This window comes from Takifugu rubripes, chromosome 1 (genome assembly GCF_901000725.2).
Source record: "Takifugu rubripes chromosome 1, fTakRub1.2, whole genome shotgun sequence".
Classification (NCBI taxonomy): domain Eukaryota; kingdom Metazoa; phylum Chordata; class Actinopteri; order Tetraodontiformes; family Tetraodontidae; genus Takifugu; species Takifugu rubripes.
This window is the reverse complement of record NC_042285.1, coordinates 13,435,940-13,463,890: the sequence shown is the minus strand read 5'-3', so window position 1 is coordinate 13,463,890 and position 27,951 is coordinate 13,435,940. Positions and strand designations below refer to the sequence as shown.

The following is a 27,951-nucleotide window of genomic DNA, read 5'->3' as shown; positions in this document are numbered from 1 at the left end:
ACCCGCAACCGGAGGTGACGTCATGGCGCTCTGATTCAAACTTCAGGAAACGAAAGCGTTTGTTTCGACTTGTGTCAAAGAAAGGGGAGTTTAATCTGGCTGCTTTGTAAGTAGAAAACACTTTGTCTTTATCGAGTAAATACTCAGTTTTAGTCGTCATTGTGTCGATTATTGCGTTTTACAAATAACAAAATAAAGAACTGCTTAAAAGCTGTAACCTTATTTGTTTGTATGCAAGTGTTAGGATCCAAAGAGTTAGTTTTGTTAAGTTACATAGGACAAACAAGTTTTTACCAGGAAAATAGTAATAAAGTGACCATAGTCACGGAAATACTGGGGTATTTCACCATACAGCTAAATATTTATTTTATATTTATTTTTGTTTTAACTCAAATTGCGGCATTGAGGCCTTGCACAACGTGACTAGATTTAAACTTTGACATGTGTAAGTATCTATCTGTGTACTTAAATGTGTCACCGTGGTTGTCCTGGTGAAGTGTCCTTTTCTTTGTGGAGTTCTTTCTTCTGGGTGGCACCAGTGAAGCAGCCATGACCTCCAAAGGTGCTAAAGAGAACCTCGCCACCAGGCTGGGCTTCAAATCCAGCAACTCTGTCTCCAAGGCCGAGGCAGAGCTGGAGAGACTCAAACAGGAGAACGCTCACCTCCGGAGAAAGATTGATGAAGTGACCAGACGGCACGTCAGGCCGCCCAGCTCCGACAAAAGCAAGCTGCTGGAGGTAAAAGGGAGGGCCTGTCCTGTCTGTCGTGTCGAAGATTTTTTGGGTTGCCTTCAGAACACGTAGCCTGTCTGACTGCGCCTTGCTTGCTTTGTCATTTCTGCGTGGCGTGTGATGTTGGTTGCAGAGGATTCTTTCCCTCGAGACGCTGCGAGAGAGAAACAACCAACAGCTGCTTGTTAAGGAGCAGGAACTGGAAACCTTGAGACAGCAGCTGACAGCCCGTGGAGGAGAGGTATGCACGGAAATATCACTCCAACGATGTGCTGAATAAAATGAAATTTACACTTGACCAAAGGGTTAAGATCTATGTAGGTTTTGGCACCCACGTGCGTGTCTCTACTGCTACATTATTGTATTGCGGGCATGTATCGTAGGCCGCTGATGATTCTCACGTGGGGGTGGGGAGCTGCTCGACTTCCTGTTAAAGTTGTCACAGTTTGGAGATAAATGGCAACTCTTTTCTTTTGTAGTATTTCTGCATGTTCTTTTTTGTGCCCTTTTGCAGGCTGTCGGAGGCTGGTGGAATAGTTGATGCTATCTGTTACTAGTTCATATCTCTGTCAAATCTTGCTCTGTTGGTGCAGAAATCATTTTCTAATTTGGGTTAATCAGAATGACTAATAGTTGGAAATGGCACGCTGGCAAATGGAACATCAGCTATTTGACATTTTGAATGTGTGCCGTGATTGAATCAGTCTTGCCTCTTCCTCATTAGCATGTGCGGGGAGCAGATCATTTCCTGGAAAGGGGCAAAAAAATTCTCTGCATTCAGCCTGTGCGCAGCAGCTCATCTTTAAAGAGAAATTAGGTTGATGCAGTTTGTCCCAAATTACTGTGCACTTCAGGTGGTGGCGTCGCTGCAGGCCCAGCTGGAGCAGAGAAAGAAGGAGGCTGAGCAGAGAGACCTGTTGTTCCAGAGCTTGTCACAGGAGACAGGGAATTTAAAAAACCAGCTCAGTACTGTCTCTGCACGGTGCAAATCCCTAGAAACACAGGCGACGGTAGGTCAAACACATAATAGCACTACACCTGTGTGAGAGAAGGTTTGAGCTACCGTCCACATTTAAGAATGTATTTTAAAAATGGCTTATTGTGCTGCACCTTATATTATCAATCCAATTCAAGGGAAATATCTGTAAAAGTGAATTCAAATCAGTCTTGTAATCCCATATTTGTCCTCTAGGTGGCATCGTGTGACCTCAGTTTTAACCCCGGAACCGCTCACTAAATGTCTGCATTGTCCACTTAAAGAATAAGGCTTGGTTTTCAAAACCTGTACATTTCCCAAGAAACGTCCAGTCGGCTTACATTTGCATTTGTTGTTGTTGGTTCGCTTAAAGGTCAGGAAGTAAACTGGAAGTCCTCAGTGAATATAAATGCTGTGAATCCATCCTTTAACTGCATTTAAATGGAAGTATTTATACCATGCAGAGTCTGCTTTGGCCCTTCTGAAGTGACTGTGCAAAAGACTTTCCTCATATTTCTCTACTATGGTCATTTTCTAGGAATACATTTTCTAGGGATGCCATTTTTTAAGACCTTGGCTTAGCTGCATAATCTGCATAACAGACCCTGAATCAGCCATCTCCCTGTCGTTGGCTTCACAAAAGCTATTAGCAGGCTTAGCCGATGGGACATACACTTAAATCCGCTTGAAAAAAGTTGACAAGCTCATGATATGTGTCTGAAGCTCACTGGACATTAACACAGAGCTGATTGTAGCCAGGTGGGATCAGATGTGTTGAGGGTCATAGAATTATGAGATGAATGTCTTCTAGGGATGGCTGTCAAGGAACTGACCCAAGGTCAAACATAACCATCACTTGCTGGTGACGTTATGACTGACTATTTTTCGTTTTTGCTTTTTTCATATCCTTTCCTCAGAATGGACAAGCACCTCCTGCCGAGTTGGTTTTGTTACAGGATCAGCTGAGAGATGTGAGTCTATTCAGAAATGTTTGGATTTGTTTTGTTTTTTTTGCTGGGGGCCTTGAATTTATTTGCAAAAGGTCCCGACAGTTTTAGCATTTGAAAGACGATCTGAACGGAATACATTAGCCACAGCATATATTGGTGGAGCCCTGATGTGCCGCTCAGGGCCCGGTGAATGACTTAAGCTTCTCAATATTTATTCACACCAGGCTCTTGAGAAGAACCAGCAGTGGCTGACGTACGACCAGCAGAGAGAGGCCTACGTCCAGTCGGTCCTGACTCGGCTGATGGAGTTGGAGCAGCAGGCCAAGCAACAACAAAGCAAGAGGGAGGACGCCGCAGATGGTGGGAGCATGAAAGGGTCAATTCATTGGAATTCAGCACTGGGATGCAGAAAGCATCGCTCCTGCTGTTTTATTCAGTGTTTTGGTTTTATCTTATCTACTCCAGCGAAGGCTATGTGACGCTCCATTCCTCCCATTTCGCATGTTTGTTTAACTTGGTTGGATGGAGAGTTCATTCATGTGCTTCCTAACAGGTCGCGCAGCTGCAGCAGCTGCCAGTTCATCAGAAAAGGACGCTCTGGTGAAGAGCCACTACGAGCAGCTGCTGTTGGGGGCGCAGAAAGACCTGGAAAGCCAGAAAGATCAAGTCGGCAAAGCCCAGCAGGAGCTGAAAATGCAGAGGGAACAGGTGAACGCTCTGTGTGCAATCCTTTATTATTACTCTGCTCCAGCTTCAGCGCTGAGTCATTTCTTGCACCAAATGCTGGAGGAAATGGCTTCTCCCTCTGCTCCTCAGAGCTCGAACGCTCGGGCTGAGCTGGAGTCGCAGAAGCAGCAGGTCGCCAGGCTGCAGCAGCAGCTCTCGACACAGCAGAGGAAGTACGAGGACAAGTGTGACGAGCTGGAGGAAGCCGAAATGCTGCTGCAGGCAGAGCGACTCAGCAGTCGGTAAATCAGGGCTTCATCAGGAATCAGAAGGAGCATCAGCTCAGTTCACGCCTAAAGCCAACAAGAGTGACATCAGGCTGCAAATGGGCTGGAAGAATAAAAATGAAATGTCCTTATTGATGTTTTCCCCCCCAGACGTGAGTTGTGCGAGGAGAGGAAGTCGTCCGAGCGAGAGGAGAAGATGAGGATGGAACTGGAGGCCATGGGCGTCAGGTTGGAGGAGAAGAAGAAGAGATGTGCTGAACTTCTACAGGAGGTGCCACGACTCCCTCCCCAAAACGCAGCGTCTTGATGATCTCAACACAAAGTGAATAACGAATCCTGGCCGCTCTCTCTCTCACACAGGTGAATCAGCTGCAGAGGTCTCTCCTGAAGCAAAGCGAGGAGCAGAGGAGAACTGCAGCTCTGGAGCAACAGGTAATTCCCGATTCTGATTGATTTCAGAGCGGTGACGTGTCTCCACGTTTGAGAACCAAAGAGTTTCGGGCTCTCGCCTCCCTCCAGATTCTGCTGTCCACCAAGGACTTTGAGAATGAGAAGCTGGACCGTCACAATATGCAGCACCAGTTACAGAAAGTGCTGAAGGAGCTCCGCAAGGCCCGGGAGCAGATTTCTAAACTGGAGTCTGCTGTAAGTGCGTCTGCAGCACGTAAACTGCTGGTTTTTGAACCTGTGCTGCTAAAGAGGTGGGGGGGGGGAGGGGGCAAATTAAATTAACAATGAAAGCTGAATTAGCTGTTTTTTTATGATTTAGAAACAGACAAACAGCCGGTTCTCAGAGCCCAGCTCGTACAGCGTGGAGTTTGAGCGCCTGGCCATCGGCGACCCGTGTGACCCCTCGTCTCCGTCTAAGGTCTCCAGCATTTTGGACGAGAGCTTCCTGGAATGTCCAAAGTGTCGCACCAGCTATCCCACCAGCCGCCACAGGGAGCTTCTGGCACACATCGACTTCTGCTTAGCTTGAGTCAGAACAAAGTACTTCTCAGCTTCAATTTCCAAAAGCTGATTTAAAATGCAAAGTGGCTGGGACTAAAGTTCCCCTGCTGTCAGAATGATCACTGGATCTAAATGTTTGCTGCCCTCAGTAATCGTGATGAATGCGCTGGTTCTCCTGCTGCCACAGTAACATATGCCGTTGTTTCTGCAGCATGGAGTGGGAGTTCTGCGGTGGGATTCAAAGTCTTCTTATTGCCTGTTTAACGTAGAGGAGAAGGGATTTTCTGTGCTGCATATTTGGTGTTTGAGCTCTTTCTCTATCTGCGACCAGTGTTGTTTTTCCATCACTGCTGTGATCCATTATGATCATGTACTCTTCATTTTTGTGGAATTTGAACATTTTTATTTTCAAATGAGGTTCTTATGTCTTTGAGCGTACTTGATGAATTTTTATTCTTGTATTTATTCTCCGGTGTGTGTGTGTGTGTGTGTGTGTGTTAAATAAGTGTCTCTTTTATTCTTTGGTAAACAAAAATCTTGGGCCTAGACTCCAACAGACTTTCACTCCATCGCCACCTTGACTTTTCAATCCAGCCAGGTGAGGCTGGAATGAGATTGAGTTAATTCCTTGTACTGAACTATTTAAGGCAGGGAATTAGCTAAGTTCCACTTGGTAACGGAACGGTGCCTCCATACAGTGACAGGATGAACTTAAGCAGACAGACAACATGGCGCTGTTTGTTTTTTTAATTAATCAACCAAAAATTCATTTGGGACGATGCTTTCCTTGTAACTAATCATGTGTTGTTGTTTTCTCATGCACTGTACTGTACAAAGTACACAATAAAGATCTCATCCAATGCATATGAGTACAGACTTGTGATAGCTGACAGGTTTTCACTTGGTTCCACTTTTAATTATGGTTGCTCTGTACTGCCTCAGTGAATTCTGATCACACACAGTCTTCCTTTTAATCTGCTGGAATCCACACAGGCTGTGGAAAATAAAAAGTTGAGGTTTTATTGGTGGTTAACTGCACTGAAGCCTCTGATCTCTGTCTTGTATATTCCAATTTGTTTGTGTTCCAGGGGCATTTTCTGGATTCTTGAGGCTACATTTAATCCTTGGATTGACAAAATTACTCGCCGCTGAGCCATTTAAAGGTGGGGGGGATCGTCTAAGCTATCGGGACATTTCATTTAAGAAATCAGAGCCACGGGCCAACAAAAGCCAAAGCAGTGAATCTGCTGGTTGTGTTTGAGAGAATCTGTTTTCACAGCAACAAAGATGAACTTTCAGCCGAGTTACATCAGTCAATAATGTGATCCACACGTAGACGCGTCCCTCTGTTGTCAAATAGACTTATGTTTACTACATCTTATTGCTCAACGGGCTTCTTGCAGAAGACACCCGGACAGGACACACACACACACACACACACAAGCCCTGAACACCGTGCGAGCGTGCCCCTGGGCAGCCGCCGTGCAGCCCGGCCGAGCAAATATAGAACTAAAACAGAGTTCTCTGTATGCAACATCGGTGTCTTATTTTATTCCAAGGACACTTGAAGGTGATAGAAAAAACAGAATGACCCAACACTGGCGTGAATGTTTTATTTTCAAAAAGAGTTTATAACTTATAAGCCCCGTAGCGCATCATTTCCCCACCAAATCACCCGGAACCACTGCCAGAGGCCTGTTTTCCACAGAGGTCAGCTGAGGGGGATTTTCTTTTTTCTTCAATTTTCTTCAACTTGCCCTAAAATCTGCCATTTTCACAATGAAAGGTTTGCACGAGATCCTTTTGGCACCAGCCCGGGTGACGACAGTCATCTTTCTCTTTTGATTGCAACAGTTTGTGTTTTTCGCTTTATTTGTTTATTCTGGGAGCCCCATTTTTCAGCTTAGGGAGACAAATGGAACGGAGCAGAGAAGAGCTCAGCAGGGAAAAGTTCATGAGCAGATGAAGGGTGCCTGCTCCCTGTGGGGGGGGGGGGGGGACTTCTTCTTTTCCAAGTGTAAACAGATCATTTGCTGATACAGAAGCCTGCAAGCAAAAGAGGGAAGAAAAAAAACACAAAATCTGTGTGAAAAGACGGATTATTTCACACGAGAACAAGTCTGAATGCAGCAGGTTTAATAACTGGGGTAAATCATTGACTCGGTATCTCGCCGAATCAGCGATGTCGGCTTATGAAATGCCGCGATCAATAGGCCCTTTCATAATGAAATGAACTTTGCTTTGGTCTCACCGTTGTGGCTAACACGCCTGTATTTGTTCTGCAGGCAGAGGTGTGACTTCTTCTGCTGGACGATGGGCAGATCCTCGGCCCTCAGGCCGGTCAGGTGGCGCGAGAATATAAAGGAGTAGCTGTCCAGACACGTGCCGTCGTCGTCCACCTGTCTGCAGGAGTAGTGGACGGCGTAGTTGTCATAGTCGGTGTCGATCACCCAGTGGTCGTCGTCTGTGAGAGGGAAAGATGTTGGAACATGAGAAGCAAACAGGGAGATTTTATCTCATAGCTGTGTTCATAGAATCAGGGCTCCATTTTTTCTTTTACTTCTCATGCTTAGACTGAAACATGTGTCCCTGCACAGATTGGTCTCACTTGTTAGCATCAATAACTAAGGCTCTACGTGGACAATAAAGACGAGAACACGCTATTCCAGTCAAGGCCACCGAAAAACCAAGAGCCTCGCTTGATGAATAAATTGAATCAACATTCGTCTAAAGGTCGGCAGTGAGACTGACTCCCTTCCAGCTCTGTGTGCCATTGTGTTGCCTGTATTAAGTCAACCGGGTCCTGTCGCTGCTGCGTATAAACTCACAGCCGGTCTGCAGGTAGGATGCGACGCCCCAGTATCTCATCTTGAACTTGGCAGGGTCAGTTGAGTCCTCGAAGGTGCCGAACATCTGCGCGCACATTTCCCAGTTGCTTGAGGCCAAAGAAAGGTGAAACCATGACATGGATGGTGGAAGGGAGTGGGGGGGGGGGGGGGTGCATGCATGTGTGTTTGGGCAGAGGAGCAACTCACTTGAGGATGACGACTCTACCCTCAGCTGTCGCATTCATGTAGCCATTTTCATCGATGAAAATGTTGGCCACCACGTTATCAAGTAAGAACAAGCCTAGCGGGTCCTTCTTTGCCACAGCGTACCACGTCCCTGCGTACTAGGAGAGGAAGAGCCCAGCCAGGCAGACCAGGATCTGAGTATTTTATGTAATAACACAAAGGAACCAAGCATGGAGATTATCTGGTGAAGCTTCCCACTTACCCTGGTCTTGTCAAAGTTCTGCATGACCTGGATGTTGGCCACCTGGCAGTCCTGAGCCCAGGACACAGCCAGGAGGCAGAGGGTCACCGTGTACCACAGCATTTCACTTCAGAGGAGAGAGAGAAGGGCACAAACCATGGGAGGGCAATGGCAGGACAGTCAGAGAAAAGGAAAAATGTCCACAATTGTAGTATTTCGGTATCTCAGAATGCCATAATCAGATCGTTCAAGCATCAAGAGCACATACCTGGTTATCAGAGGACAGACAGCTCAAAGATCCTCTGGTGTGTCCTCAAGCCCTGTTTTTATATACACCACATCGGTTGCGCAATAATTTCTACAGATCTGACCCTCCCCTGCTAAACACCACAGCTAGCTTTCAATCCATTGGACAACAAACAGTTACGTAACAGGAGCCCCCCTGTCTTATTGCGTGTTGAGGACATTGGATCCTCTGTCCCTCCACATCATCTGGAGCACCTGAGAGATCCAGCCTGTCTTCCAGGGAACCACCGTCCATTATCGCTCTGAGAATAAAGTTTGAATTTTTAGTTTGAGGACATGATTACGGGTCGTTCCACGCGTCCCCCCGACACAGTCAATGTTATTTTGTCAGCTGTGGACTGGTCGCGGTTTCAGGGTGGTCCTATCAGTCGTACAAAGTGCTCAAGTCCACTCACAACACAGAGCAATCAATGCATCGTGGAGGTAGACAAATATTTAATCTGAGCACAAAGTCTGCAGGTTCGGAATAATCAGGTGCGGAAACTGAATGCTGTTTTTTGTTTGAGAGGCTTTGTTGTCACTGAGGCCATTGATCGGGGACCGCTCTCTCTGCCTTTGCACTTTCAAAACAACAATTTTCCAGAGAGGAGGAACGGGATTGTGACAGCCTGTGAAAATCAGGACCACTGAAGGTTAAAGGAGACCCCACAGTGAAATCTGACTTTACTAACACTCCGATTTTTTTTTTTTACTCAGTCTCCTATCACCCAATCAAAAATCTGCACTACCCAAAACTGCAGCATCACAACTGACTCAACTGGCGGACATTTTCCTGTCTTCTTTTTCAGCTCTTCCTCTGGGCTTAATCCCTGTGGTGCAAAATAAGGAGGGAACTCATTGTCTTGCCAACCAGACAGTGTGTGTGTGTGTGTGTGTGTGTGTGTGCTGTCAAATATAGCCAACCAACTTTGATTAGGACCTTGTTCTCAGACATCCAAATTTAACTAATTGGGTAATTTCTAGTTCTGGGCCTGGTGCGTCCATGGTGGTGCTGGACTGACTGTAGGCCCACACATTAACTGAGAGAACAGTCATGCTAAAGAGCGACTCCATTTACATACAACCGAAGCTGACAGAGCAACAGTCTATTTATGGCCGGGAGAGGTGAAAACGTCTCCCTGTTTCTCAGGATTAGATGTTTAATTACATGTTTAAATGGCAGATTAGTGCGTGAGCATCAATAAATAGCTGCTCCAGCCTGGTAGCTGATGGACCTGGAAAGCCACCGTTTCATGTACTGGACAGAACACACAAACCCCCAGAAGACTTTGACATCGGATCCCCATTTCCGACCTCTGAGTTCTGTCATCTCAGCATTCTTGACCTGAAAGGTCTCCCTCTCTCCTGCCTCCCTCCATCACCATTACTGATCACCGCTGGGATTTAGGGGGTTAAGGGCGCTTAAAGCAGGGCTTTTAATGTCATGACGTCACATTAATTAGCGGCCAGTTTGATCCTTTCAGCCTCTAAGCCGCATTCCTGTCCCGTCCTTTCGCTCCGTGGACACGGGACGCGTTAGACTCGCTCGGGGACCGCGCAGGAGGATGCTGCTCTGCGCCACCGCACGCCCCTGATCCAGCTCTCCCTTTCCAGCTCCGCTCGTCCGTCCCCACATGTGCTTGATTTAACAATAGCGCGGGAATAGCAGAACCACACTTCACTTCAACATGGCAGACAAAGCCAGCGTGGAGAAATACTTGGAGAACAATCCGCAGTTCGCCAAAGAATACTTCGACAAGAAGGTGCGCGCGGAGGCGCTGGCCGCCGCCTTCAGCGCGCCTCTCGACATCAAAGACACTGCTTCGTTCAAAGAGATCAACTGCGTCCTCGAGGCCGGTCTCATCATGGAGCTGGTGCAGGAGCTGCAGAAGCCGGGCAATATGGAGCAGTGCCTGCACAAGGTCCTGCAGAGGGTCGGCCTCATCATCCAGGCCGACAGGCTCAGCTACTTCCAGTGCAGGGGCCGAAATGGAACGCCAGAACTCACCACTTGCCTCTTTGACGTCACGCCCACGTCCAAATTCGAGGCGAACCTGGTTCACCCGCAGACCGAGATCGTGTTCCCGCTGGAGATGGGCATCGTGGGTCACACCGCGCAATCTAAAAAACCGCAAAACGTCCCAGACGTCTCTGCGGTGAGATATAGCACCTGATGTAGACACGTAGTTTTCCTCCCATTAGGTCCATAAGTGGATTTACAAACTCTACGAAAATAGTAAATACGACCCCACTTTATATGTACCTACTCATAAAGTATATAGAATAAATCTGGGTTGAATCAGAATTCAATCCCCCTTTCCCACCACGGCATAAATTAGGAAGTGATGTTGCCACAGGCTACACCCAACCATTGTTTTATAATGTGATTCAGCATGTTAAGTCAATGTTGGGTCAGAGGGGGATTCTTACGGCACAAATGTGAGTTAAAGTACCGGTAACAGCAACTCTGAATCTGACCAGTTCTCTAAGGCTGTTCTGTGTTAATCTATCGATGGCCTGTCTCTTCTTTTTTTGTAAACAGAGTAAAAAGTTCAGTGACTTTGTGGACAAACAGACTGGATACAAGACAAAATGCATGCTCGCGTACCCCATGGTGGTTGATAAAGAGTGCATTGGCGTTGTCATGGCGCTGAACAAAATAGGAGCTGATGCGTTCACTGCAGAGGACGACCAGGTAAAGATGCACGAGTTCATACCACGCCTCGAAGGTAGCGTCCCGTTTTATAGTAGAATGTATCAACATTAAGACTTTGTCCTCTTAAAATGCTGAAAGAAACAAAATTTTAAAGGAATTCTGTCTGGAATTTCTTTTCTTCTGCTTGAATAAACCTCTGATGTTGTTTAGACCTAACTAAAAATATCAGTTTTCGCACCACCACAGATATTTTGGGGGGGCATTTTACCTTCCTTGCTTTGAGTGAGAGAATAAGAGGCAAATCTGCTGCCACCTGTCAATCAAACCTGGAATCTTCTTTGGTCCGTAGCTCTTCCAGAAGTACATGAACTTTGCTCAAGTCATCACCCTGCAGCATCACACGGCCTACATGTTCAACGTGGAGTCCAGGCGCAGTCAGGTAAACCCCCTTGCAGTCATGGTGCGCTCAGGCTCTCTGCCGCCGCCGCAACGCTCTTCATCACCAGCTCGGGTTGTTTCTTCCTTCAGGTGCTGCTCTGGTCGGCCAGTAAGGTGTTTGAAGAGCTGACAGACATCGAGCGACAGTTCCACAAGGCGCTCTACACCGTCAGGACTTACCTGCAGTGTGAACGCTACTCAGTGGGCTTGCTGGACATGACCAAAGAGAAGGTTGGTTTTGGGAACTACATTCAATTCCGCACATGTGCTGGAGTCACTGATGATTCCGTTCTGTCCGCAGGAATTCTATGATGAATGGCCGATAAAACTGGGAGATGTGGAACCGTACAAAGGCCCTAAAACACCAGACGGCAGGGTACCCAGCTCGTCGTCTCTCCTCCTTTTAACTTTGTAATATCTGACACAGCTCGAGCGTGCTCAGTCCTTCTTTTTTGTAAACAGGAAGTCATCTTTTACAAGATCATTGACTACCTCCTGGAGGGCAAAGAGGAAATCAAAGTCATCCCGTGAGCTGCCTTTAACTCTCCTGAACTCAGACTGATTTCAGCTGCTTTGGATCTAAAAATCGATATATTTTATGACAGTATTAAACCATTCTCGCTGTTGCTGGACCTCCATAACACCCCTCTGTCTGACTCTTCTCAGGGGTCCACCTGCTGACCACTGGGCTCTCATCAGTGGCCTGCCCACCTACGTTGCAGAGAACGGCTTTGTAAGTGTTTCCAGGCTGCAGCAGGGTAGTTCCTTCTAACAGATATCCGGAAAATGGTACAAGAGTGATGCAGGACAGGCGAGATGAGAGCATGAGCGCAAGATATCCGTTTGTTCATTGTCAGGAAGTCTCAAACTGTTGCTAGAGGGGTCCCTGTGTGGGCTGGACATGTTATTACGGAAACAAAGAGCACATAAATGTAAATATCTTCTGTTATTTTTATACATGACGTTTGATAAACCTGCTTTCGTGTCCGTCTGCAGATCTGCAACATGATGAACGTGGCTGCGGACGATTTCTTCGCTTTCCAGGTAATAACCATTCACTGCATTTGCATTTATTGATTTCATACGTGCAGCCATCTGATTATCACTCAACTATTGATGTAATCTCAGTGAGATAGTGATTTTCTCCCAGCTGTTTAATGGATTAACAGTGGGAGCTCCCCATGCTGCCCTGACTCTGTTTACATTGAGAGAATCAAGCACAACAGTGGTTCAAACACGACTGCACGTGGAACGTTTATTTTCACCTCATTTAGAAAGAGGCGGTGGACGAGACGGGCTTTATCATCAAGAACGTGCTGTCGCTGCCCATTGTCAATAAGAAGGAAGAGATCGTGGGCATCGCAACCTTCTTCAACAGGAAGGACGGGAAACCGTTTGATGAGCACGATGAGCAGATTACCGAGGTCAGAGATGTGTTAATTCATGCATGGTAATGAGCGGTTAAGGCGTTAAATTACCTTGAGTTGATGCCAAGCAACCACGGGGGTTGCAGCTAATGGCTCGTCTCCTCTCTCATTATTGTTGTTATTGTTTTTGTTTTTCATCTCAGGCCCTGACGCAGTTCTTAGGTTGGTCTGTGTTGAACTGTGACACCTACGACAGGCTGAATCGTATGGAACATAGGAAAGACATCGCACAGGAGATGCTCATGTACCAGACGAAATGCACCAGCGACGAGCTGCAGTCCATCCTGGTCAGTACTGAGCCCTGCTTCACGCCGCCGCCAAAAGCTGCTACCTCGAGGCAGCAAAGAGATATGAGACGATGTAGACAGAAGAGTCTAATCAGCCTGGACAGGCAGGAATATTTGTCTCTAATTGATGCCGATCAATTAAACTACGGTTCTCTCGTTTATCCCCAGAACACCAAAGAGAAGTTTGATGCAGAGCCTGAGGACTGTGACCAGAAAGAGATGTACAAACTACTGGTGTGTTTGTGTGAAAAGATACGACCCTTTTAGTGCAGTTATTGTAACAACGTTATTGTTGACCAGCTTAACTCATGTCTCTTCTGTGCAAATTGCACTCTTTCTGTTCAGAAATCAACCTGCCCCCCGTCTGACAACATCAACGGAGAGAATCTCTACTCGTTTGCCTTCAGCGACTTCCCGGTCTCAGAGTTTGACCTCATCAAAGCTGGCATTCGCATGTTCTTTGAGCTCGGAGTGGTTGAGAAATTTAAAGTTCCAGCAGAAGTGAGCCATCAACATTAGAGAAAAGCGTTAGCTTCCCAAATTAGCGATGTGGCTGTGCTGCGTTTGTACCTTTTGGCCTTGAAGATGACACAAGCAGCTCTTCTCTGCTTTTTCCCCCCTTTCTTTGCAACACAGACTCTGACCAGGTGGATGTACACAGTGAGGAAGGGTTACCGTGCTATCACCTATCACAACTGGAGGCATGGCTTCAACGTGGGCCACACCATGTTCTGCCTTCTGCAGGTGATGCCTGCATCTCAAGCACACCACATCAAATCTCACGCAGATGACATATTTACCACTTTTTTATACCTGTGTGTGACACCACGGCTGTTTGATCGCAGACAGGGAAGCTGAGGAAGTACTACTCAGATCTAGATGCCTTTGCTATGGTGGCCGCCGCATTTTGCCACGATATCGACCACAGAGGGACCAACAACCTCTACCAGACAAAGCGAGTCAAAGATTTCGAATACAAATGACTGTAACGCCCAGACTGTGTCTTACCTGTTGGCTCAATTCATTTTTATTTGCAGGAGTGCACATCCTCTGGCTAAACTTCATGGAACGTCCATCATGGAGAGGCACCACCTTGAGTACAGCAAAACACTGATGGGTGAAGAGGTATGGCACCTTCCTGGGAACACAATTTAACTTAAATGGCAACGGAGATGCGTTCTGACCACCTCTCATTGCCTCCTGCAGGTTTTGAACATCTTTTGCAACCTCCAGAAGCGCCAGTTTGAGCATGTGCAGCACTTGTTTGATGTCTGCATTATCGCCACCGACTTGGCCCTATATTTCAAGTAGGTGCTTCCAAGTTCTCAGGTTAGCATTTTGCTAACAGCTGATTTATCCCCAAACCGAAGCAGCTGCCCTTCGGGGCTGGGCGGTGTCTGTCCGTCTAATTTCTGACGCTCTTGCTCTCATGCAGAAAGAGAACCATGTTCCAGAATATCGTGAACGCCACTGAGCCAATGGCAGACGAGAAGGAAGCGATCGGCTACATCTCCAACAATCCCGTCAGGAAGGAAATTGTCATGTACGGTTCCGACTGCAGCATAAAATCCTACAGCTGCTGGGTGTTCTTGATCCACTGGAACTATGTATTTCTGCCTTGCAGGGCCATGATGATGACAGGCTGTGATTTGTCGGCTATCACCAAGCCCTGGGAGGTACAAAGCAAGGTGGGCGACCTTCACAGACAGCACTCAAAGATGGAACAATACAATCAGCCACAGTCCTCTTGACCGCGCATGCATAGAAATAAGAAGTTTGATTTCCAGGTGGCTCTGATGGTGGCTGCTGAATTCTGGGAGCAAGGAGACCTAGAGAGAAGTGTTCTGGACCAACAACCGATTGTAAGGAGCTCACCTCCACCCCTCCTTTTTTATGGCTTCTCTTCATCTCAGGATTGTGTCTCACGTCACACTTCTTCCTCTGCAACCCCCAGCCCATGATGGACAGGAACTGCGCCGAGCAGCTGCCCAAGATGCAGTGTGGTTTCATCGACTTTGTGTGCTCCTTTGTGTACAAGGTAATGAGCAGCTTTGGTGTTCATTATGAAGTCTGAATACCTGTCAGCCGGCCTGATGGAGGCGTATCGAGCAGTAACGATCACAGTCCAGCTGTAGTCTGATTGTCATCAACGCACCAGATGCAAACTGAGCGAGTGACAGTAGAGGATCATGGTACAGCATGTTTCGCTCCTCTGTAATACAGATATTTTTTGGATCTTTTGACCTTGCCGGAGAGGTTTAAGTTTCAGCCATCGTAGCTCAGACAGCAGCAGATAGATCCGCTGAACCCTCATCGGGACCTGTAACTGGTGTCAATAGTCGTCTGTTATCAGCTGAAGAACGTACGTGTGACCCTGTGGGCCTGTGAGCTGAGAGGAATGACATGTTTCTCAGCTCGGAAGCGTCCACGAGGGTGCCGGCAGGTCAGCTGCAGATGATGTGGACACGTTATCATATATGTCTTCCTTTGCATTGATAGGAATTCTCAAGGTTCCACAAGGAGATCCAGCCAATGTTTGATGGTTTGAACAACAACAGGTCACACTGGAATGAGCTGGCTCAGGTGTACGAAGCCAAGATAAAGGCCATCGAGGACGAGAAGAAGAAACTGGAGGAACAGGAGAACAAAAAAGGTAAAATAAAACAACATTGAGGACATGGATTGATGAGCTGAGAAGTCAGTCATAAGTCTCTTTTCTTCTCCATGTGCTCAGCTGTAGATGGAGGGAAGTCAAAGACCTGCACCATCTGCTAAATTACAGTACTTCTGGAGCTGAACTGCTGTTAGGACTACTGGAGACCGCATTAGCCTATTCTAGCCACTAGGGTGCTATTTTAGGCTAACTTGGTCCGTCTGATCTCTTTATGCCCTGATTCAGTCCAGCCTAACTTTAGTCTAGAGTAGTCAGGCCAGGGCTTTGGTTCGGCCTAGCTGTCCCAGCAGGTGAGAGCAGAACCATCGCTGAGCTTTAACGCTGGGTCAGTGAAGATGCGATGGGTTTGAAACATCCTCCATGTAATGACTTTAAAAATGACAGTGGACATTACAAAAGCACTGAATTTTCATAGAACCTCATCCCGCACGGTTTAAAAGCACATTACTCGGACAGCACAAAGACTTTAGAATAGCTGAGGAAAGGTGCTACATGAAGACGCCACAGCTTCTGTAGGCTGCATTCTGCTCTTAATTCACTCATTTTAGTTGTTTTTTGCCCGTGAAAAGCTACATAAAGAGTTTGAGATATGACGATCTACAGTGCTCCAAACAAACAAGAGCTGATGTTCTCCGTCTTCAGGCACCATCAGTGAGTTGAGGGTGTTGTTCATTTAATATGAAATATACAGTATATATACATATTTATTTTGTACTGGAACTATTGACAGATTGAGGAGAAATGTTCATAGAAATGTTTTATTGTCCACTGGAAAACATCAGTAAGCTTTTATCCTTATGTTCACCTACCTACAAGAGGTCTGACATGTGTTTAGAGACGATTCAGTCCCTTATCAAGTCAAACTGAAGCCCTTTTACCTGTGGATGTACTTACATGTATATAGTTTACCTATAAATTTGTGTAAAGGTAATGAAGAACCCTCTGCTGAGGAGATCAGTGGCGTGTCAGACACACAGGGCACAGAGGAGCAAGAAGATCGGATGGGATTTCACTTGATTGTCAGCCAGTGTTGGAGATCCACACAGCTTTAGGCTTTAAGTAGCCTTCTTACAGAAGAGGCAGCAGGCAACCAAAGGCCGGCCGGTGCGTGCAGACGGCTGTTGCCCCCCCCCCCCCCCACACACAGTGAACCGTCGTGAACTGCTCAGCCGCATCCCAGGGGCACAACTTCCTGTTACACAACAGGATCTCCTCCAATCATCCAGGCATTGATCAAAGGAGCTTAATCCTATAAGAATGGCTTTGGGACTACCTGGAAATGCCTGCTCTGTTGCTCGTGGCAAAGCAGGGGGAGGGGCGCTATAAATGCTAGAGCTAAAACTGCACATTAGATGTTTCCCAAAAAAGCGAGTGAAGAATGTGTTTGTGATTTAGAGGTGAATTTACCTCTGTATTCCTGCAACATCCCGATGGCCACACCTCCAGCGCTTTCAAAAATGCCCTTTGTTTCTGCACTCTCTATTCCATCAGCTGTCCCACATTAGAGTGGAATCATTCACTGTATGACTTCTACTGTATGCATACTTCAAGAGATGTAATGTACAGAAATATTAACGAATAAATGGAGGTTGAAGACCAGCCTGCTCTGCAATCACACCCCTGGTCCTGATCTATAACTCATGAAGGTTGGACTGAAAGTGAGCTCTAAGCAGGAAGCCTTGGTCTTAACTGTGTCATATACCGTGCAAAGATCTTAGTGGCATCAAAGCTGGATGAGCCTTCGGGGAAAGAGGATCACTGGATTGTTTCTGATCCCTGCTTGATACAGTGTCGTCTGGTCACCATGTTGATCCACATCCTGCGTTTCTCCTCCTTTTGATTTCATGACGATGGTGATGATGACGATGATGATCATCATCATCTATTGACCTGCATTAATTTGGTCTGGAGGACAAATGCCTGTAGCGCGCTGTAGCAAAAAAGATGAAACACTTGCCGACACAGAACAAATCCTATTATTCCTCACTTCAGTCTGTCAAGTCACGCATAAACATGACCGTTTGACCGGGGGGGGGTAGTCATACACGGTCTGGCTGTCAATCTTTATTCAGCGTTAACAGCTTAAGGTGGGGCAGCTTCGGTTTTTACCCACCACGGGCTGGGGATGAGAATCACCCTGTAAATATCTTCATTTAAGACTTCCAGAAAAGGTAATCTCTTGAACTCACGCACTTTCCTGCTCTGAAAGTGTCCACTGCCTCAATCTGAGGCCTCCGGTCATGCTAATCCCTATCGTGTAGCACACAATTTGATCTAGATACTAATTCAGTAAAGAAAGTAACAGTATTCACACCAAAAACAGTATTTTAAAGACAATGCTAACAATCCTGCTAATATTAGGCTAGCATAATGCTCACAGAATGTTAACAAGACAACCCTGAAGCTGAGGCTAGTTACAACGAAAGATCCTACAGGGAATTCAGTTGCTGCAAGTTGGGACACTCACATGGACTTTAGACAAGAAATCATCAGTCAGGGTCCAAAGCAGCAGAAACTGTTCTCTTTTTTTGACAGTTTTTCATCTTCCTCCATAAACACTGGGCTTAAAAAGTGTGGCGACACACATGGAATTCAAAGCCTGACATACTGGATAAACATGAAGTTTATTTCTGCAGCAGAGCTGAAACAGAGTCAACTATAAAGGGCCGCCACAACACTCGAGTAGAACTTGATTCATGTCGGCAGAACCCAGGAGGAAGCGCTGTTGCAGCAGGGCTGCTGTCAAAGAAACAGGTCTTCAAAGTATTCGTCAAACTCCTCCTCCCTAGACAGGTACAACACAGAAAATCAGAGGAATATTAGCTGCTGTGATGCACAGTGTTAAAACAGGCTGTTAAATGCTTTGTATGTGTGCCCCCTGACTGCTGCTGAAATATATCTTTCATTTCAAACCAAAGAAGAGAAGGCAGCACCTAGTGCGACGCATCATACAGCGACTGTTGGAGAGACTCAGTACCAACTTGATTCTGCTTGTGTTCAATGCTAAATGACATTTTCATCCCCACCTCACGGGAACACATCAGACACATAAATTAACACCGTGCCGAGTACATTTTTTCCAAATGAAAACAGCCTGAGTTTTAGTCGTGTGTGCTTGACTCAACGCTGCATCTTACTGCTGACCTTTCCGATGTTGCTGCCAGGGAAAGTAAAATGTCAGTAGGAGCGTGAGGGGAGGAAGGTTAAAGGTTGAGTGATTTTCCTGACAGTTCACAGCAGCTTGGTGGAGGCTGTCTAAGTGGTCTAAATGCAGCACTCTGGTGTATGGAGACCTGTAATGTTGGCAGGTGAAGTGCGAAAGCCTGTCCTCACTGTCTGGTCTTACAGCAGCTTATCAGCTACAGTTTAACATGCACGTTAGCAGTTAGCCCCACCTTGACTTTTCCTCCACAACGGGAGCGGGTCCTCGCCAGTGGTCGGCTTCTGACTGGCCTTCTGGCTCCTCGCCGGCTGGGGCTTCTACAGGAAGAGTTCAACAGAGAGGCAGATCATGCTTTGGAGAAAAGGAAAACTAGGAGGAGCGATGGACGATGCAGCTTTAGTGTCAGCAGCGTGTTTGGGTACATTCAAATGGAGAAAAGTAGCCCCTCATAACAGTGATGTCATCCATCTATCTGTCCAATCATCCATCCCTCCATCCATCTACACTCAGCAATCCCCTTTCTGCCACTCATGCCAAAAAGGGGCTGTGGGTGCTAGCATTGTAAGAAGTAACCATGTTGGAGGCAATATAGAGACAAAACCAACTGTTAACTATGGACAATGAGGACAAGATTAAACACCGGGAGAACCATGGATTTTCAGAGGATGAAGGTCTGAAGGCCGAGGGTCTCACATGATGATGGCTGAAATGTTTGCTCTTTACCCAGGGGAGGTAGGACTGTGAACACGAGGGTTATGAAACTTACCTTTGTCCGACTCTTGGGAGTCCTCTGAGCTGCTGGGGGAGGAGCGATCTGTGGAGGGTTAAACAACAGCCCATTAAAAATGAGTAATGAGTAAAAAAAGTTCTGTCTTTTCCTTTTATAATCTGATGAGATTATCCTTTAAATTCGAGCCCGGGTCAGAGGCCAGCCGCTGTACCTCGTTTGTGCTTCTTGGAGTGTGAAGACGAGCTCTTCCTCCTCTTTTTCTTCTTATGTGACGGCTTTTCGTTCTCCTCACCTTGAGTCTTTGGCTTTGCTTTCACTTCCTTCCTCCTACAAATAAAGCAGATTTTTCTGAGCTGAACAAACCTCACATCACTACATGTTGACTACTTCGAGCCTCATATGAGCAAAGTGGAGCCATGTTGTGTGAGGCAATTTTGCTGGGCTCTACAAAGCCACGGGCTGTTTAAGGGATGAGACATGAGTTTTAGGTTAATTTGGTTTCGGGTCATGGTTGTTTTGGGGGTTACTGGCCTTGGTTAAGGTTATTTTAAGGATAATGTATGGGTGGTGTGTAATGTCTGTGGAGGCTGAAATGAAGATATAAATGTGAAGATGTGTGTGTGTGTGTGTGTGTGTTTATATGACAGAGTGAGTGAGTGAGTGTGAGTGTGAGTATCTAACTAAATTCGGTACACTGAAGTGTCGAGTTTAAACATTGAAAGTTAAACTCACTTGTGGTGATAGTTAAGTTTGAAGGAGCACTCGGGACACAGTCCTAGCAGGAAAACAAATTCAAGGTTATATCAAACAAGTTATTCTAGTCAGCACAAATTTATATAGATACAAATTGGAATAAATGTACTTAGAGAAAGTTTGAAAACTCCAACTGGAACTAGATATACCAATGATCAGTACCAAGGACAAAACCCTGTGGAACTCCTGGTTCATCCTAACACCAGTAGAGCCACTGAGATCAGCACATGTAAGGACGTCTATAGGAAATACTGAGCATTTACTGAGTTTCACCAGCGCGTTTCTCTTCTCGCCCTGCTCCACGTAGGCAAAATTCACCTCCCAGCTTTTTAGGCCCTCCTGGTTCTCACAGCGTTTGTTTCCGCACTGGAACTGACCTGGAAGTCCAAAAGGTTTAGATGGATTAGGCATCTTTCTGTGAGTCCACTTGACAATAAACACTAAACATTATTTTTATTGGTGCTTTTGTTGTATAATAGATATACAATATTATGGAAACCAAAATGTAATACAGGACCAGCGTTAAACGTGGTTGCCTAGGGCGCCATCTGTTGGAGGGGCAGAATTGTTTCGCTTGTACAGCAATAAATTTATCAGTCTTAGCTTCATCCAGGAGAGGAAAGTGAAGGAAGGAGACCTAATAGATGTGTAGCCCTAACATTTGCTGCCACCCTACCAGTGCAAGGCCTCCACACTGAAGCTGATGAAAACATTTCTGAGATCCACCGCGTCACAAGAGTGGTTAAACGGACTTGTGCTTATACACACCAACTACAGATGTACCACAGATACCTTTGCTGCAAGGAAAGCCAGCTAGTTAATGAAGAGTTACTTGAAAGTTTACTCACGTTACTGTTACTCATATATTAAAGTTGAAGTGTTGTGAGATGAATGTTGTCCTTATATTGTAAGTGGGCACCTAGGGCACCAAATTAGGTAGAGCCGGCCCGATGTAACGTATTGTGTTTAAGATCTCCAAACACATTAACAGTTGGGGATTCCCCTAACAATTTGACCCCACCCGCACACCCCAGCTGCTACACCTGATCCCCAGAGGAGCTTAAGGCTGCACTGATCCGGTGTTTAGGGTTCCTCCCAGGTGTCAGAGAGAAGTAGTGCGTCAGAGCATCGTGGTGTTTCCTCCCCTGACCTCACCTTGCCTTTGACAGATTCTCTTTAACCACAGCTTTGAGCCACTTGGATCATGAGGAAGACTTTCCTTTCAAGTGCTGGAGAGATCAGTTTGCAACGGAAGCTCGACCCAGAATGAGGCTGAGCTCAAAAGACTGACATTCAATTCAGCCATTTATGCATATGTTAGGACTTAAAAAGTAGCATTGGCAGGACTGTTTTTAAGATGTAACACGGTCACTTCTTGTATTCTGATAACTGAAAGTTTACCATGACCAAAAAACACCAAGTAAAGATGATCCAAATCTCATTACTGTTCCATATATATATATGCACACAAGCTGGTCATTTACAACTCAATTACCCTGCATATGTGGTTAACTATTCTACATGACAATGAATCACTGACTGACGTTGTCTCAGTCAACGTGCACTTTTTCTTGATGCAACCTTTGTCTGAAATAAAAGAACTACAGAAGCTACCCTTCTCTACCGACCTATCCCAGTCACTGAGGATGACTGAGGATGAGGCCATTTGTCATCACTGTGCCAACGGGATGATGTGAGCTGTGAGTCACAGACAGACAGACAGACAGACAGACAGACAGACAGACAGACAGACAGACAGACAGACAGACAGACAGACAGGCAGGCAGACAGGCAGGCAGGCAGGCAGGCAGGCAGGCAGGCAGGCAGTTCAACTTCTACCTTTGAGAGCACTTTCATTAACATAATCCATCCCGAGCCCCTCACAACTACCACAGAATGTCCTCAAAAATGATGTCCTCACCTTTGCGCGCGCACACACACACGCACACGGACGCCTGCACGCGCACACCCACACAAGTCAATCAATTCTGTGTAAAGGTGTTAAATCAGTAAAGATGTGTAAATTAAATCCAGCATGTGAGGCTTGTGAAATAAGGTCAATAACTGGCACCTCGCCTACCCATCAGTACAAATCTGTTGCTAGGCATTTTTATTATCTTTTTATTTTTATTTTTTTTAAAAGGGGCCCAACACCTTCCACTTTAATCAGAGGGAAGCTATTAGAAATGGTGGTGTACTGCAAAGTGGCTGGACATGAGCTGCTCTCTGGTAAATGTGTGGGTATCCTCAGCTCTCACGTGAGCTGCCCATGATCTGTGAAAAGAGCTGGCACTGGGATGAAGGGGGTAAGCCTGTTACCAGGAGAAACTCCTGTCTTTCTACGTCAATAGCGACTAATTCCTCCAACCCGCAGTCCAATCTCAGGACCGATCCAGCGCAGCACAGATGGGTGTATGATTAACATGTGCAGGATACGTCAGAGGGTAGTCAGGGTGACATTTACACCTTAATTCACTCCTGAACTGCCACTTAAACTCCACAAGTACACTAAAGGTGGACGGATCGAGGAACATTTTAACATTGTCGTTGATGTTGACTTAGATCAGATCTGTTTGTGGCTCTTTAGAAGATAAATGATAGATTTTCAAACAGTTATCCAGACAACAAATGCATGCAAGTTACTGTCTAAACAGTCTCCGTGTTGCTGTACAGCTCTGTTAAACCATTAATTCCACATTTTATCTTATTCTATCACATTCTCATTGGTTTGGATCTTGGATCAGGAACCTGAGGGTCACCTATTTTATTCCCCAACATAACAAGTTGGTAGGAGCGTGCACTAGTAGCTGCCCTTGAGCAAGGCACCGGCCGTAAAAGGCATCATTAACAGCATTTGAAGTGTTTTTTATTTTTTATTTATCTGTTTACAGTGTGCACATAGGTGCAGAAGCATGAGCGTTAACAAACCTGCATGGTCTGTTACGCAGCATGAAAATAAAAGTTCGTGTTCATTCTGATTTCATGACGTGACCTGATGTGCACAGACAGAAGGCAAATCTCTCTGGAACAACACACCCAGCTACCGTAAGAGAGCTAACTCTCACTTTTGTACATCTGTGCAACACCCTGGGCCTACAAATACTCTTTAAAAAAGTCTTCACCTCTGAGTGAGAACGCGGCATCACTTCGCAAAAGAGATTAGTATTGATTTCTGGGGAAAGGATATTGTGCGGTGCTCTAAATAGTGCTTAAGTATTTCCTGGGGAATCATTAAGGTAAACACATCAGTGACAGTTGAAGTGAAGTGTCTCTGACCTGATTTAATCCAGTGTCCAGTAGAGTATTCCTAAAGGGCTTGAACTGTCACACTAGGATTAAACACTCTTAATCTGGAACAATATATTGGCTTACTCATCTTTTTCTGACACATTGAGGGTACGTGGCAGTGTTTGCTGCAACTTTTGGAAGCATTGACCTGCTTCATTAACATGGTAATGCTGTGAAACTATGCCTGGCTCCTGATTCAGTTGTGGACAGATCTGACGAGTTGAACTGATACCGAGCAATTAAAACCCATTTGAACTGGCAAATTCAGCTATTATGACGTGCAGGGATAACAGGTTTTGCTTTGTGTGCAAAAGAAAAAGGGCGAGCCGACCGTTAATGCAAACGAGGCCCATTAATCGTCCCCCAACATTGTGAGTAAACACAGAAACAACTGGAAAACTGGGTTGACAGTAAAATAGCTGATGGTAAAGACATTCCGACAAGGCCATTAATCGACATGGTTGGAATGAGGCGTATCTGTTTAACAGTCTTTAATAATGGAGTGTCTGTCAGGAGAATCCCAGCACGCATGAGTGAATGCAGTGTCAGTTATATTCATCTGTGTCGCCACCTGCTGGACAGTGTTCTCGAGTGAGTGTTAGTATTACATAAATACACAAATACTCTCATTGGCATTAAAAATACAGCTATATTGGTTTTGTCAATAGGATGCAAGAACATACAAAAATAACATGGCTTTTACAACATTCTAAGCAGCTAAAGTAAAGATGACTGCACAAGCTTTCATATATTTGTTCATCCAGATCAGGGGTCGACAACCCGCGGCTCTGGGAACGCACGCGGCTCTTTAGCGCCGCCCTAGTGGCGTGACAATCATTCTTAAAGTTTTCCAATGCCGTATAAATGTGAATAATAAATATTTAATTTCAAGATCTAATTATAATGAAGTTAAACTTAAAGCAGAGTGGCCACGTGGTGCGTCATTCTCTCCAGAATGCGCTGCGGGGAAAATAAACATTTCATCATGAATGCTCATTATGTATTTGTAGCCTAATTATCATTTGGAAAGTAGGCTAATACAGCTAATATAGACACTTAAAGCATGTGTTGCCTTTATTATAAGCCCTATATAAGGCTTTTAATTTTTTGCGGCTCCAGACAGGTTTGTTTCTTGTTTTTTTGGTCCAATATGGCTCTTCCAACATTTTGGGTTGCCGACCCCTGACCCAGATCAATTCACAGATATAAATGATTAAACCATAAGGAATTTGGACATTGTTGTAAAAAAAATTCATTGGCAAAGAAACGCAGTGTAAGTCTAAAAGTCAATATGAGGATAATTTAGTGGAGCGCGGTACCTTTGCCAGAGACGACTTCATTCTCAGTCCGCCATCGGAATCCAAACTGTTGGACACATATTTGAAATGTGACAATCAGGTCAGAAATATAGCATTTATTAGCTTCCAATAACTATGGCACACTAACAGTAGCATTCACGCCCAGTGAATCACTCAGGATTGGCTCAAATTTGAATAGCTTCGATCAGAGAAATCTGTGTCTGACTTTGAACCCGTTGCTTGAGTCCAGCCATTATTTTCCAAAAATAAAAATTAAAAAGCACCTAAAAGTTAAAGATCTCCCTTCCTGTTGGGCCTGGCTGCTTGGATTACTTCAAATGTTATCTGAGGTGCGTGTATTCAGTGTCTCCATTTGACAGGTAGAATAACACATCAACTGATGATGCATTTATTGATGGCACAGGCTTTTAGACCCCCCATCCCCCACCCACACACATTCTCTCCATCTGTGACTTCATCTGCAAGTCACTGGGTCTCAATTACTCATCACGTCTGATCGAAACCGACCGACCTTGTCAGGAATGATGCAACCCCCCCTCCCTGTTAGCACGTGTTAACCACGTCAGAGGGATGAGCACCATAACTACTGATCTCCGCTGTCACGCTGCCTCAAACAATTAGGAGGCGGTTTTGGTGTTTGGGACTGACGAGCACCCTTCTCTGTTAGTCAGACCTCCTGACACCTTGATAGATAGTCACAACCAGCCAAATGGGCTCAGCTCTGATGGCTGGCACATTAGCTTCCTGGGGGACGGGTTAACTTCTACTTCCTATAAACCATCACAGCTACTAATGGAGTCTTTTTGAAGTTCAGGCACACTGATTTAGCTTTCAATTTTTGCGGGGATGTAGAGACGCAGCTTCTAAATACCATAGAACAACATATCTTTTGAAACGATATATTGATCATTTCACCACTGCTTCATAACAACAGTTTAAAAAAGCCCATTGGTTCCATTTTTGCCATTTCACTGTTACAGTTAACGTCTTTAGATGTTCTATTTCCCACCTTGTTTTCCTTGAATCTGCTGAGGTCAGCTATGCAGTACTCCTTAAAAAGCTTGTCGTAGTACTTTTTGGCGAGCTCTTTTTCCCTACAACAGGATAAATCCAAAAAGGAATAAAGGTGGAATCATCTGCAACAACTGTAGACAAATACTCTCAGTAAGGATTAAAGACAGGACGAGAAGCCTGTAGTTGACTCTAAATGGTTACCATGTCATGTCTTCCTCATCCTCGTCCTTCCAGAGGAATCGGTGGTTTTCGCGCAGCACATCATGATCCGTTCTGTCTTTGGCTCTGACAGGAGGAGCAGCATGAGTGGGTTTAATGAGTGAAACAACACACACGTGTTGTTACTGCAAACACAATCAGATAGGATTGTGTGAGACCGTATGCTTACGTGGCGCGTTTGAAGTCAGCCATGTTTCCTCCATAATATAGGATGTAGTCAGCGACAAACTTCTTATGCCGCTCAAACTGATGGCATCTGCTTAAGGTAAGTATCTCTATGACGGTGAACTTCAAAACCATCTGAAACTTTCAGAATCTCAACAAAAAACAAAAAAACAGCAGGATACAGCATTTAAAGATATCAGGTGGGCTCTTCTGTTCCTCGCTTCCTCTCTAAAAACAATAAACACAACATTACATGAGTATACACACACTCCACAGGACAAACAGTTAAGATATGTAACTTAGAAATGACAAAATCATAGAAAACAACCCTTTCCAGTGTCTGACTGTGGCAATATATGAAATAAGCACCTAAACATTGGAATTTTACATCTGACATGACATACTTTGGTCTCACTAAATTCCCTACTTGTATAAAAGGTGAACCAAAAATGAGACCAATGACGTCTCAGAAAATCATAATTCCAAGTAATCTTGATTTTGGGATCATAAATTGCTAATTGCCAATGTGTAATGTAGTGCAGTGATGTATTAATGGGTTTTTATTCCCGCTCTCTATGTAGTCATTTTAATTTGTTGGGGGGGGGGGGGGGGGGGGGGGGGGGGGGGGGGGATACTTATTCTCTTTAGGAATAGAAAAGCATTTTATAATGAGTGTAATGTACTTCACCTGTCCAGTTCACTGCAGTGTAAACTCCGATGGGCCACCTTTGAGTGGCGATCCTTCTGGAAAGGTTTCTGTAAAATCTCCTCCTCATGTTTCCTCACAAAGACACGAGTAGTCAGAAAGTTAATGTCATAACACAGGAGCCAGTCTACAGTCAGTTCAATTTTAACAGTTCTTGTTTCGGTGTTAAGTTTTTCTCCATATAATAAAAGAGAAGTTACTGAGACTTTAATTGTACCTTTTCAGTGTTATTTCGGAAGACTCTCCTTCATTATCATCACTGAAATCAGAGTCGTATCCGCCGCCACCTGCGTGCACCTGAGGACACAGAAATCTACAATTTTACTCAAATGCACCATCTTCTATGACAACATGGAATGCTTTAAATTTTGTAGTAGATATGTGTTTATTATATCAGACTACTGGTGGGGAAAAACTGCGTCATAATCGACCTACAGCGTTGATGACGTCTTAACGCAAAAAAATAAAAAATAAAATAAAAAATATATATATATATACATAAACCTAGTTTTTATATTTAAAGCCACAGGGAGGAGCAGCCATATAGTGTGTCTTTTATATTTGGGCTATGAAAAGGGGAGTTTAAAACAAGGCAGGTAAAAGAAATTTAGCTCTACTACTGTCTCCATGTAAAGATTTGCAAAGAAATGGGCTACTTCCTTCGTACAATTTGTAATTAACGTATATCCAAATGCTCTTCGGCACACGAGTGCTTTTAAAAACGATTTTCTTTACCTTCACTAGACTATCCATGTCGTTGTACACCACTCTCAGCAAAATATTTTCAAAACGACAAGTCGTCTCTACTTGATGACGCAGGCACTACGTCGCAGGATGATGACGTTTACTTTAGGGTCATGAATTATTCAGAGAATCTGCGCAGAAAAGCTGAAAATAGGCCATTGTCTTTGTATCTTTTGTCATAAATATTAAGTACCAACAGAGCCGTGATTCTAATTTTGTTTTGGGTATATCAACCTTTTAGACCTTTGGGAGGCCAAGAAACTGAT

At 45.2% G+C, this 27,951-nt stretch overlaps 4 protein-coding genes across 4 annotated transcripts; 2 read left to right on the top strand and 2 right to left on the bottom strand.

The window, feature by feature from the left end:
- Positions 1-4: 4 nt before the first annotated feature.
- Positions 5-5,426, top strand: cep55l (centrosomal protein 55 like). Its single transcript, XM_011606217.2, has 12 exons — positions 5-106; positions 517-738; positions 866-973; positions 1,587-1,742; positions 2,626-2,679; positions 2,883-3,018; positions 3,212-3,366; positions 3,475-3,626; positions 3,762-3,882; positions 3,972-4,043; positions 4,131-4,256; positions 4,381-5,426. The coding sequence occupies exons 2-12, from the start codon at positions 550-552 to the stop codon at positions 4,588-4,590; spliced, it is 1,479 nt and encodes a 492-aa protein (XP_011604519.1). The 5' UTR covers positions 5-106; positions 517-549; the 3' UTR covers positions 4,591-5,426.
- A 734-nt stretch (positions 5,427-6,160) lies between these two features.
- rbp4 (retinol binding protein 4, plasma) lies at positions 6,161-8,151 on the bottom strand. The gene is made up of 6 exons (XM_003961581.3): positions 8,086-8,151; positions 7,839-7,944; positions 7,598-7,734; positions 7,391-7,497; positions 6,814-7,026; positions 6,161-6,608 (listed from the first exon to the last, which is right to left on the bottom strand). The coding sequence occupies exons 2-6, from the start codon at positions 7,938-7,940 to the stop codon at positions 6,589-6,591; spliced, it is 579 nt and encodes a 192-aa protein (XP_003961630.1). The 5' UTR covers positions 7,941-7,944; positions 8,086-8,151; the 3' UTR covers positions 6,161-6,588.
- Positions 8,152-8,994: 843 nt separating this feature from the next.
- On the top strand, positions 8,995-17,196 carry pde6c (phosphodiesterase 6C, cGMP-specific, cone, alpha prime). Its single transcript, XM_029839241.1, has 22 exons — positions 8,995-10,258; positions 10,645-10,797; positions 11,108-11,197; positions 11,287-11,427; positions 11,498-11,572; positions 11,659-11,723; positions 11,863-11,929; positions 12,193-12,240; positions 12,471-12,620; positions 12,767-12,910; positions 13,079-13,144; positions 13,256-13,411; positions 13,547-13,654; positions 13,756-13,865; positions 13,948-14,035; positions 14,117-14,217; positions 14,346-14,453; positions 14,535-14,598; positions 14,698-14,772; positions 14,865-14,948; positions 15,410-15,563; positions 15,645-17,196. Exons 1-22 carry the CDS (start codon positions 9,791-9,793, stop codon positions 15,683-15,685), a joined length of 2,556 nt encoding a protein of 851 aa, XP_029695101.1. The 5' UTR covers positions 8,995-9,790; the 3' UTR covers positions 15,686-17,196.
- Positions 17,197-18,189: 993 nt separating this feature from the next.
- On the bottom strand, positions 18,190-27,787 carry fra10ac1 (FRA10A associated CGG repeat 1). Its single transcript, XM_003961565.3, has 14 exons — positions 27,677-27,787; positions 27,159-27,238; positions 26,924-27,016; positions 26,418-26,463; positions 26,240-26,316; positions 26,053-26,136; positions 25,847-25,931; positions 24,838-24,883; positions 20,494-20,607; positions 20,210-20,252; positions 19,689-19,804; positions 19,514-19,561; positions 18,980-19,064; positions 18,190-18,369 (listed from the first exon to the last, which is right to left on the bottom strand). Exons 1-14 carry the CDS (start codon positions 27,692-27,694, stop codon positions 18,327-18,329), a joined length of 978 nt encoding a protein of 325 aa, XP_003961614.1. The 5' UTR covers positions 27,695-27,787; the 3' UTR covers positions 18,190-18,326.
- Between the last annotated feature and the right edge of the window lie 164 nt (positions 27,788-27,951).

Coding starts and splice junctions, on each gene's coding strand:
- cep55l (XM_011606217.2), top strand. CDS start 550: ATGACCTCCAAAGGTGCTAAAGAGAACCTCGCCACCAGGCTGGGCTTC. Junction 3,019..3,211: donor GAGGGAGGACGCCGCAGATG/GTGGGAGCATGA, acceptor GCTTCCTAACAG/GTCGCGCAGCTGCAGCAGCT. Junction 4,044..4,130: donor CTGCAGCTCTGGAGCAACAG/GTAATTCCCGAT, acceptor GCCTCCCTCCAG/ATTCTGCTGTCCACCAAGGA.
- rbp4 (XM_003961581.3), bottom strand. CDS start 7,940: ATGCTGTGGTACACGGTGACCCTCTGCCTCCTGGCTGTGTCCTGGGCT. Junction 7,735..7,838: donor AGAACTTTGACAAGACCAGG/GTAAGTGGGAAG, acceptor TTCCTCTCCTAG/TACGCAGGGACGTGGTACGC. Junction 7,027..7,390: donor ATCCTACCTGCAGACCGGCT/GTGAGTTTATAC, acceptor TCCCTCTCACAG/ACGACGACCACTGGGTGATC.
- pde6c (XM_029839241.1), top strand. CDS start 9,791: ATGGCAGACAAAGCCAGCGTGGAGAAATACTTGGAGAACAATCCGCAG. Junction 10,259..10,644: donor ACGTCCCAGACGTCTCTGCG/GTGAGATATAGC, acceptor TTTTGTAAACAG/AGTAAAAAGTTCAGTGACTT. Junction 11,428..11,497: donor TGGACATGACCAAAGAGAAG/GTTGGTTTTGGG, acceptor TTCTGTCCGCAG/GAATTCTATGATGAATGGCC.
- fra10ac1 (XM_003961565.3), bottom strand. Junction 25,932..26,052: donor GATGAGGAAGACATGACATG/GTAACCATTTAG, acceptor ATCCTGTTGTAG/GGAAAAAGAGCTCGCCAAAA. Junction 20,253..20,493: donor AAACGCGCTGGTGAAACTCA/GTAAATGCTCAG, acceptor TTTTCCTGCTAG/GACTGTGTCCCGAGTGCTCC.